A 12,224-nucleotide genomic window follows, 5' to 3' on the forward strand; every position below is an offset into this window, starting at 1 on the left:
TATTCTTGAGCTTCTAATTACATTAACAGCCCATCCCACTTTGCTCTTAACCTTTGCCACCACATACGAATCTTGAAAATATCTTCATTTCTCTGTGCTTAATTCTCTATTAACCATAGAAATTAAAGAAGATAAAAACTTTCCCATGTATTTCCTATTCAGTATGTTTAATATCCTTTTAATATTTCTGAATGGATCAAATCATTAAAAAAATATAAAGAAATAGCAAAGAATATCAAGTCATAAAATACATGCAATCTGAATGAGTCATGCAGTGTAAGGGTTCTAAAAATAAATGTATAAGATTGCCACATAAAAAAAAAATTACAGTTATTTTTAAGAATTATGGATTTAATTTTTTTAATATCGTAAAAAAATTGGTGGGGTCTCCCATTTAATGTTTTCTTGGGAGTGTTAAATAAGTAGTTTCTGAGATATCAAATAATAGCAGCACAGTAGTTGTTCACCTTGTACACATGCATAGAGAAACTGGCCTCATAAGATAACCCAGGATAGGTAAGATGATTAAGACTCTTTTAACTGGGATATGATATATCTTAATTTCTTTGAATGAGACATATCATCTATAAATACAAAATTTACGCTTTTTACCATCTATAAGGTCTGTTTTTCACATTATAGATAAGCTGAAGCCAAAGAATGTTTCTTTCAGGTATATGTCAAGTGTGCTTATTTACTATAATTGGTTGTGGCATTTTCATTAGTTTCATAATTAATTATTGTGACTAAATCATTGCCTAGTTTACTCTAAAATTAGTGTAGATAAAACTATTTATTTAGTCAATATCAGCACACTCATTTGTGATCATTCGCAATCTGGATTCAGATTTAAAAGTTTCTTAAGTAATTTTCATGGCTGATAAACAATCCAAAGCACCAATGTTACTGGCTAGCATTTATTAGCTTGTAGTTTTAAATAAAAGTAATATTCATGTTATGTAAGTAACACTGCATTAATTTAAAAAAAAAATCTGTGGATTTATACTGTATAGTTCAATTTCCTACCCAACAAATAGGCGAGAAATTGGTTTTGCTAAAAATTATTCATAAAAAATAACTTAAAGTGAAACAAATATTATTAAAACCCATTGAGATCAATTTTTTTCCCTTTTTTTGCGAGTGTAAGTCGCCATTTGAGAATTCGGGATAATGGCATGTGGCGACCTATACCCGCATTCAACCGCAAAGGTCAAATTTGTTGATTTTTTTTTTAGTATAGGTAGGTTGCCATTTTTTATCGTTTAGGAAAATGGCAGGGGGCGACCTATACTCGCCATTCAACTACAAAGGGTTTTAATGAAGAAACACAATATAAAATATAGACCTAGATGGCCGATGCACTTGCATCTAGTTTTTTTAAGGAGTTTGTGATTAAGAGGTGATTAAAAAACTAAAAAAGGATGGTTCAATAAGTTTTACTATTTACACATAATATAAAATAATGCTTAGGATAATAACATGTTACGCACCATGATACACGCGATTTCTCGAACATAATCATAAGTATTAGTCAATATAAAGAATAATCTAGCGATAGATAATACAATCGTAACTTGACCGATAGGCATATCAACTACAATCATCGAGGTTAAAATATATATACACATCAATAACTTTAAGAAACCAAGGAAAAGCTACAAAAATTACACATCTTGACAGGCTGTATAATGATTGTTTGAATAAATTAAAGTTATAATTTTTATAGCGATAGTTTACATACAATATGTACACAAATTTATAAATATATATTTAAAATTTTGTACAAACAAAACATTTCTCCAGCTTTGTAATTTTAAAATAAAGATTCTGTATCAACAAGATTACAGTTTGTACTTCAGATTTAATCGTCATAATAATATTTTTTCAACAAAATAATCTTGAGTTAAAAACTAAAGTTAAAAACTGCCTTTCAGGTAGTAGCGTAAATTAAAAAATAACCCTTATGAAATCAATAATACTGGATTAAGGCTGTTCACATTCATACCTTGTATTGAAAATACACAATTCCTACTTTCCTACTGACAATGCAGCGTTGCAGAGCTACTTACATCCTTAAAAATATAAAAAGGCTAAAATGGTAATGATCGATCGACAATATAAATTTGTTAATTACACTTACTTAGGCGATACTAAACAAAACCTAACAATGATAGTCGTTGGTTGACTAAACGCACCGACCAGATGCAGTGAGGAGAGTATGTGCAGTGTTTGGGCAGAGATATTCTAATGACTTATCACATTACAATATAAATATCACATGGAATAAAAAGACAAGTCAAACTTTGAGTTCTCTACCTGTTAGCTGACAAAGCAGTAGCAGTAAAAGACAAATACTTCTATCTGACAAATACAACAGCTTGTTAAGTGATATAAAAATACTCGATTTATTCGGATAAACTCTCAGGTTACGGTATAATCATTTGATCTCTCACATGAAGCAGCAAACCAACAATGATCATAAAAAGAAAATAAGTAAACTAAAATAATTGTTATAAAGTTTTAAACTACGCAACGGAAAGTAGTATCACAACAGTTAAAACATAAAATATAGTTGAACACAGATTTTTAAACCACTGCACATAACTCTAAACTAGGCCTATGGCGCAGTTAAGCGGATTTGAACCCTATTTGAAGAACACTCACAGCATGTCACTGCCGAATTGACTAGTTTTAGTATTCTCACAATTTAAATCCAGATCGGAACTTTCCCGCACAGATTAAGGTTTTCAACTCGTTAAGTAAATTTTATCTTTCATCCACTTCTAAACATTTTTTTGAAAAATTTTGGATCATCGCAAAGATTGCTATCACTGTTCGCTCACTCAATATGCACCATGGTCCACGGATCAGTCGGTTTGTTACTGTATCACACAGCATCGACACTTGGGCTTCTTCTTCAGAACCACATGTTCTACTTGGCTGGCGTCACTTGGGGAGACCGTAGCTCGCTGGAGCTCCACCGCCCCCGGCGCCCCGGTGCTCACAGGTTTGCTGGGAGTGGTGCCGTTGGCGCCCTTGGGTGATGTGGGGGCGGCGCCGAGTGGCGCGACGTCCACAGAAGGTAGAGGCGGCGCTACACTCCCTGGCGTCGGTGTGATGGGTTTTCCGCCCTTTATCAACTCGACGATCTCGTCTGCCTCTCTTGAGAGATCTCCGTCCGGCCGGAACGGGTTGTCCCATCCACTATCCGTACTGAAACACAAACAGCTCTTATAAGGATAGGATAGGTAAATAACATTTTATTATATCAAGTAGCATGTATAGATAAATGGAACTAATATAAAATTTAGATAAATAAGGTAAACTTTTACACAGGTTGGAAATATCTTGGTTTTTGTGTTACATAGCATCAAACTTGTGTTGCCATGACCAAACTTGGGCAAGCTCCACACTTGTTCCACCCTAAAAGCTTTTTCAAATTTGTGAACGCTATTTCATTTTTTCTGAGCTAGGTGTGTCTACAACGATAAATATTAAAAGAAGTCAAAAGTCTCTTCCAACCTTAAATTTTCCCATCCAAATTGACCAGTATGTAAGGATCAAGAAAATCAAAGAAGGCAAAGTAAAATGACGTTCAATTTAATTTTTATTTTCCTGAGAGATCTCACCCCTAATGGGGTTGTTAAATTTTGCAATTCATCATTAAATTACCACAATGTTCATTGTCCATACTTGATTGAAATTAAGAATTCTAGATTTCACTGACACTCTTCTAAAAGTATGTGTCACCCGATGGGGGGTTTAAATTTAACATGTTTGTACTGATCCCAAAATACCTCTTTTTGGAGTCCCAGGTAAAATTTTGATACCAACCAAAAAGTGCCCTTTTATAACATGTAAAAGTGTGCAGAGTTTAGTGTTCCTGGTTCAACTCATTGCAAAGCTATGAGCGGGTATCCACACATTTGCTTAACCCTGTATATTAAGACAATGTTATTGTCACATTCATAAACAAGTTAAGTTGACAAACTAGTATCAAGTTAATGTAAATTTCAAGTATATTTCTGTTTACTTGCTTCAACTGCTAACAGGCTAAACATTACTGTACTTGAAGGGTTTCTTTTGGTTCTGGTATTTTGCAAAGTTGATTTTTGTAGTCAATCAAGAATATTGTATATACATTAATTCATAAATTATTTAGTACTTTGTAAATTTGTAAACAGCTACATAAAAAAATATAAAGTTAGAAATTAAATATTTTAACAGAAAATTTGATAACAAGTAAAATATTTGTATAACTATGTATGACCGATCATATATTTGATAAAAGAGTAAATTTGACTATGCGTTTCTTTAAATACTATTTATTACAATAATTAGTTTTACATTTAAGCTTTTTAGGAACTTATGTCCCTACCAGCCGATAGATATTTTAAAGTTGTTGTACACTGTATACTGTAGCAATAAACAACTAAAGTTTAAGGCCCTGGACTGTAAGTTTTATGTTTATAAAACATTTTTTGTACCCACCGAAAGTACTTTTTGTCCTTTGTTAGGTAAAATATTATATAAAAAAAATTAAATCAACAAAATATTATAATTAACTACTGTACAGTACTGAAATTTATATTGCTTTTGAAAATACGTTGTGGAATCCCAGCAGCAAATTGGACACATATATGTACCAATATTGCATCTCGGTTTTTGAAGGCGTTTTGAAATACGCTCAGATTCGACATTTGTAGATAAAATAAATGTATAAGAATATATTTAGAATGAAAGGATCCTATATTTGTAGCTTATAATGTTCATTTGAAATTTAGACGAAGACAACCGGAACCGCATAATATTTTAAAAAACCCTTCTATTCATCTTTCCACTTTCCACGCCATCTTGGAGAGTGATCCACTCCACACCATCAAAAGGTTGGAGAAAGAAATAGGCAACGGAAAAACAATTTTTACAGTACCGTAACCATGTTGTTGAAGGTGTTTACGGACTATTATAACCATCGAGTCAATTTATGATAGACAAATAACTTATTTTATAGCATATCAACCAAACAAAACTATATTGAATTGGCTAATACTTTTCCTCTGATTTTCTATAGGGTGTAAACTGTATCCTCACATATAAAGTGAAGTTAAAAACATAGCTTTGGACTTATCGAGGAGGCATCCAAGATTAATCGTACAATACAAGAAGTCCTTCCTTTACCACCAACATTGTAAGATTTAAAACAAATGATGTAATGTGTTGGGTCATTTCTTAAATAAAAGTAAGGCTTCCCGGACTAAAGACTGCAAAATACTGACCGACGTTCGGTCAAAATTCTCGCAAATTTAATGTCGCGTAATATTCTGAAGACCAAGATTTCACCATTCTTAGGTTATTGCATCATTGCAAGTTTTCCTAACAGGTAAGAAACGCTAATTTCCACAAATTTCATGCATTTATTTACACTGACATCCCATTCCATCACTGACGAGGTGACCAACACTGACTATACAAAGTTTATATACATTCAAATGTATATATAATCAATGCCTACAGTCAGAGCATCAATCTTGTCGTGTGGCAGTCAAGGGCAGGGAAGTTCCCACCGCAATTGAACACATCACGGCTATTATTATCCTGGCGGACGTGCATGTACATAGCGAGGTATATATAGCAGTGACCGTCTGCAAGTCTACTCTACACTTTCGTTGTACACTGTGCAGTCAATGTCTCGATTAACACGAAATTGACAACATTTGCTAACTTCCGACAATTCTCGAAAGTAAAAATTCTTTTGAGGTCATGAAAGCTGGGAACGTAATGGATAACTTGTCTGCTTCTCATCTATGCCTACCCTAAAAGTTAAAAATATGTGAGGTTCAAATAAAAACACGCAAGAAAAGTAAATCACTTTTATAATTGTCCAATATTAATGAAATGCCCGAGTATTGGACGGGAACAACTTAACCAATTCTTGGAAAACAACGTGCTTTGTGTATACTATTACTGTATATTTCAAACTGAATAGGAATGAACTGGAAGAATAGAAGTGGAGTAAAATGATATTTGCAGTTTAAGAACTGACTAAGATCATCTTTTTTTGCCAGACCATAATCCCAATATTCTTGGACATATGGGTCTAATTTTATACCATCAAAAACCTACTACAGTGGAACTTCCATAGCAAGGCCCTCGATAACAAGTCACCCTCAAAACAAGTGTCATTTTCAAATCCCCTTGAATTATTTTACCCCTAATCACATGTTATACATCGATGAAAAGTCAACCTTGATAACAAGTCTTATTCAAATCCCCATGAGTCTTGTTATCGAGGTTCTTCAAATTCAGGGTAGAGCCGACAACTACCTTGGTCATTATATTTTACCATCTTCAACCGACAAGTGCGTATTAACAGTCTATTAGCTGCAGGTTTTCTGACGAAAGAACGTCGACGATACGATATTTATTTCAAATCACGTTCACTTGTTCATATCAAAGAACATTCTTGCACGACTGTGAGAGTTGAGTACTAAACACACACAAGCCATGACACGCGATAACATAGAACAATGGAGTGTGTGTGTATACTTTACTGTATGTAGGTCAGCAGCTCAATAGTGAGGCGGCTCCGTTGAGCTACAGTCAATCTGTAAATAGCATTAACTTTGAATTGTGCAATTAGACTTTTCTATTGTAAAAATATTGACAGATTGACATAAAATTGCATACAAATGTTCAGAATAATATCCTAAATCCAAAAAATGTAACTTTTGAACAAATTTTAAAAATCAATAAATCAGCCTATGGATAGAGGCGTATCTCCTAAAAAGTTCTCACGTCAATAAGGAGTCTGACATTGTATTAGATTTTATTAACACCAGCTATGCTACCTCCAGATATAACTGTGTCCGTTAGCCGTTCCAAAAACCGTCTACCGTCTACAATCTACATCGACGACTTCCGCTGCCAAACCGACAACACAACGGTGAACCGGAGAACGTCTGGCCTTGTAATGGCCAGTGCCGTTAGTGAAATACGCCTACACAGAACACCACAGCGGGGTTCCTATTCTACTCACAAACCATTCAACGTAGAAACCCTTGACTCAAGTACACGTTCGGGTCTCATTTGAAAAAAAAAACTTTTTCCTTCCTTATTTAAAACCGGTGTCCAAATTTTCTGTTATCATAGACATGGACTACACTTATATGAGGTGATCTGTTAAAGGTAAAGTATTCACTATCACGGTATAAATGAGCAGTAGTGACTTTAGTGATAAAAATAGTGCACCCAGGGTTGCTGCAACAGATACAAATTTATTTAGCCTAAATGTACAAGTTAAATGGCTGGCGAATTGGCTTTTATTTAGGAATAGAATGTACATTTCAGGGAAATGATTAAACATCGAGTTTCATTCAAACAAATATGAGAGATTGGCTGGCCAATGATGGCAGTACACAGCGCGATCAACGGATTATATTCGGATCAGTGGCACGGACAGAGAAGCTTCATTGATTTGGACAGTTAAATGGTACTCGTCCGTAGTTGTTATACTTAATTAACAGATAACAATGCAGGGTTGCATGCACAACAATGCAAGGTTAAAACAGTGACTTTGAGTAGCCCAAGTTGACTATTGTAAAATTCAAACTTGTTTTATGTGAGTTTCATGTTGGTGAACTTCGATGTCTAAATTTTGTTTCTGTTATTATTGAGTAAATTTTACAATTTGTCTGTTTACCTTTTGGTTATAATACAAAATGACGCGTTAGTAACTCAGATGGATTAAACATCACCCCTATGTATTTATATTTCTGATGGATAAGCTGAAGATAAATTTAAAGAATATTTATGTCCGAAAAAGGTTAAACGTTAATAATTGCAAGGCTTAGCGTCATTTTCAACAGCTTAAAGTTACAACAAACCTAAACGATTTTCTCTTCTTCTGGTATTTGAATGAAAAAGGAAACAGATAATCTTACTGTAAAGTTTACTCTAAAATAAGAGAAACACATTTAGCTTGTAGAAGCGAATTCAAATGGAACCAGACGTGACATTCATAAACCTAATTTACACAACTAGTTGAAAAGACTACTTTCCGTATCCAATGCAAACTAATACACCTACTTAAATTTATATTTTTATTCCTCTAACTTCTCTCATGCAACGTACAGTAGGACAGCTTCTTAAGTACTTTCCAAAAACCAAAGGTTGAAAATATTATTATTATTATTATTAATATTATTATTAAAATAATAAACAAGTAGGAATTTTTTGGATACAAAATGTTATTCACTTCGTTGAGTAACTTCAGTCAATTATTTTTGTTATAAATGACCAAGCATGATTTAAATTGTAAAAAATAGTGAAAGGAAACCCAAAACCAAACACCAAGTTGTATGCTAATTGCAATAGTACATTCCAACAGTTCCCTCAGTTATGTGCCCAGGCTTAATTTGTGGGTTAATTATTCATCAGACGAAGTAATATAAACGGTTGCAATGTCAATTTGACGTGACTTCGCTACCCTCTAGGGGACGAATGCAACCAACTTACATCATATGCAACAGGCTACATTTTAAAGGTAATTTTTGGTATGATCATGTCCAATCAGGTTACTGAATTACGTCGATGAATTCTTTTACCTAACAGGGTAGTAGGGTAGTAGCCTAATATAAATAGTTAGCTTGCTATTACATTTAAAAACTACTGCGAACAAATATTAATGTGTCAAATCCTGTTTGTCGGTTGATGTTTTCATCAAATAACAAAGCACGCGCTAATATTCAATGGTCGTCCATTAGTTGCGCCAAAGAGTTCCTTAATTGCGCCAAGCCTTCAAAGGGTCCCAAAAAATGTTCCTTAGCTGCACCAAGCCCGAGCCAGGTAGGGTTGAGTTGCCGACAGAACGAATGTCCTTGTTTACATGTCATCCTAACCTAACCTTACCTAACCTACTCAATTTATACAGTCAAAGACGGCCGCCGCTTAGCTTGTTAAGGAACGTATCGGGTGGCTCCCTGGAGTAGTTGGCGCAATTCAGGAATACCCGACTACCCGACTCAGGTCAGTAGGCGCAATTAATACCCGCCCTATTCAATCTAAGAGACAAACTAAGTCGTTGGCGCCACATTGCAATGTTAATGGATTTGAAACCATAAAAAACAAGCTTTATATTTGACCGTAGGATGATACACATTATCAATGCTTACATCTGGCTGGAGTTAGATTAACAATTGATCAGCAACGTTTTTAATCAAATATGTAGGGAAAATTAGGCCTACCTAATCACTTGTTCTTGATTAAATAATATATATTTTGGAACCTTATATGGCAAAATATGGAATACGATCTAAATATACTTCTTATGCTCATTTTGGCCTTATTTACCAACATTATTTTATGGGGTAGTGGACCACTTACCCCTCTATATTTCAGTAACACACATTCTTAACAAATTCCAAACTGCGCCCGGAGAGGGCTTGCATACAAAGCGTCTTAAGATTCCATTTACAATGTCAATGTGGCTTCCGCCGTTGTAAGGGCTCGCTTGTATGTTTAATGAGTCTTGTACGTCTGCTTGACTTGAAAGAGAAAACACTTCTGGAGGGAGCTTGTTTATCAAATAAATGTTAAATTTAAAATAAATACGATAGAGTATCAATATTGATTTTACATGTTAGAATTGGTGTGAAATCATTACCATTGTACAAGAATTTTTAAATAAAATAATGCAACTAAGTGGTAATGCTCGCCTTCAAATATGAAGGTTGCTGATTCAATTCCTAGAGGCACATTTTCTGTGTCATTTACCATTTAGCATTTAATTAATGATGTTTTTTTAACAAAAGGACAAAGATGGATAGGAACACAGACAGTATGGACAGTTTTCTTACAAAACGTTACTTATTCCAGTGACGTTAAATAACGCTAGGCTGAATGTACTAAAACTGGGGCATATATAGGATTCAAAAAGGAAAAGTTGGGTTAATTAATCAATATGTAAGATCAGAGCGGATCTATCAAAAGCTCACAATTTTTTTTTTTTTGTTTTTTTGTTGAGCCTGACGAACGCTTTCGATAGAGGGAAGGTTGATACTGAGACCTCGAAAAGAATAAGTTTAAATTGTATCAGACTGGCTTTATAAATAATTTAATATTTATGTCCTATACGATAGACGCATCAAAATAAACCAACCGTAGCCAGTTTAGTAATCATCATCATTTTTATTTCCAGTTGCTGGGAGATATAAAGATTTAAATTTTACAAGAATACTTTCTCGATACAAAGGTCGAATTTCTATACTACATACTAAAATAACCATATCCATGTTCAAAGATTTTGTGTAAAAGGTTACAGACAGAGCGAACGCTGAAAGACGCAAAAGAAGTCAAAAGTCACTTGGGAAGTATAGAAGGAACTGTGTAAACAATAAACATCATGATACTGTAGCTACATTTTCACACGAATCACCGTGACGTAGATTCGGCCTTAACATCATTATCGTACGAGCAAGTAGCATCAATACTAAACAATAAACAATGCACAAGACACTCCAACAATACCGTGAACTTTGAAGGTCGCGTTGACATTTAAAGGTCTAAACGTGACGGGAATATTGCAGCTCATTACTGATTTTGCCTGATTCTTCTTCTTCTTCTTCTTCGACCAAATGATTTTGGACCGTTTTCGCTCAAAAGGATGCACGAATTTACAACAATCCAAGTTGATAAGAACAAGCTAATAAATGCAAAACTTTAGTTCCCTCAGCGCCGTCTGTGAGTGACGTTCATTTTTAGTCTAAATTTTGTTACATCTTTTACGTGGAAATGCAATGTCTAGTTTTATCCATAGTCAATGGTTCCAGAACACTTCCCTCTTGGTAAACGGTAAAAGAGTTTAGTTCCCGCCTAAACTGTAGCTCGCAACAGGTGTGTCCGAACAGCTGGTTTATGTTGAGCCATCAAGTGACATCTGCCCAATGTATTGGACTGTAAAAGCAAGCATCGGCTCATGGCATGGGTATGGATAACCTACTCCCAACCCAACGAATATTGGAAATGAAACGGTCTGGATCATAAACATGAACAAATTACGTCACTGACCCGAAAGTCTATAGTAATAGTACAGTAAAAATATGTTTTGACCCAAAAAAAAAATTAGCACAACCGGGGAATTTGGTACAGATGTTGGGTGTACCGTCCTTTTGAACATACTAAAAGTCCCCTAAAATTGAAGCTGTGCTACGGCCGCTATATTGGAAAATGGCGGCATATTTCTGTATTTTTCGCTATAGTGACTTTATTATTAGAGATACAGGAAAAAGCTAAGTATACAAAATGTAGGTCATCTAAAAATACACATTTTTTGTATTTACCATCTTTCTCTAAACCCAACGATTTTTGAGTTTTTTGTTATTAAGTATATTTAGTTTTTTCTATTTATCAAAAATAGGCGAAACACATGGAAATTGACCGTTACTTTCAAGGATTATGATAATTTATCCTATTTAGTTAAATAGTGTGATACTATAAAATCTAAAAATTTAAGCTTATTTTATTAGTAAAACAACTCCGCCACAGCAAACCTGCAGACTCAGCAAATTTCCATTTGATTGGATGTTTTATTAAAAAATGTATATAAATAAAACTAGGTTCAACAGGTACCTAGGTTTGCTGCTACAGGAAGGTTATTATAGTGTTTTTTTTTTATATCAATACCTTACTATAAAATAACTAATTTTCCAAGTTTGATCAAAATATATCTATAAACAAGCAAACTGCAACAGTTAACTAATTCATAAGAATAGCATGGGAGTTTTAAATTTACAATAAACAAATTTGAATATACAAATTTTGGTTGTGTTTACTAAAAAGATGGTGATTATTCGTCACGATTAGAATATTAACCAAATGGGTTTTCAAAAGGAGATGGAGCCTGTTATTTAAGTAATATTAATTCGTACCAAGCAACGAAAATATTGTATGCAGTAAGGTAATCTACCGTATTTTGTAAAGTACGCAATAGTCATATTAATATTTTATCTTATTTTTTATCCATTTAATAGTTAACATTTTAGTATTTTGATGGCACCACCACACTAACTAACTATACTTGACATCCCATTGTAAATTTGGAAGGGTGTTTTTCGTGTCTAGTTCATGTTGGTGACTAATTAAGCATGGTATAGTTAGTTTTATTTATCAAAAATCGGTGAAACCCATCGCAATCGACGGTTACTTTCAAGGTTTACGACAATTATTCA

The 12,224-nt window shown here is 34.1% G+C and overlaps 1 protein-coding gene across 1 annotated transcript in view; it reads right to left on the reverse strand.

Annotated features, from left to right (window-relative positions):
- Nucleotides 1-1,420: 1,420 nt before the first annotated feature.
- The window catches only part of LOC128995094 (uncharacterized), a 176,995-nt gene continuing 166,191 nt past the window's right edge, over nucleotides 1,421-12,224 (reverse strand). The window contains exon 5 of the mRNA XM_054419984.1: nucleotides 1,421-3,213. Within this exon, the coding sequence (XP_054275959.1) occupies nucleotides 2,880-3,213 (334 nt within the window). The 3' untranslated portion in view covers nucleotides 1,421-2,879. The remainder of the gene's footprint in view (nucleotides 3,214-12,224) is intronic.

This window comes from Macrosteles quadrilineatus, unplaced genomic scaffold (genome assembly GCF_028750875.1).
Source record: "Macrosteles quadrilineatus isolate MER2022 unplaced genomic scaffold, UCM_ALF_1.0 Scaffold_5__1_contigs__length_97177068, whole genome shotgun sequence".
NCBI classification, from domain to species: Eukaryota; Metazoa; Arthropoda; class Insecta; order Hemiptera; family Cicadellidae; genus Macrosteles; species Macrosteles quadrilineatus.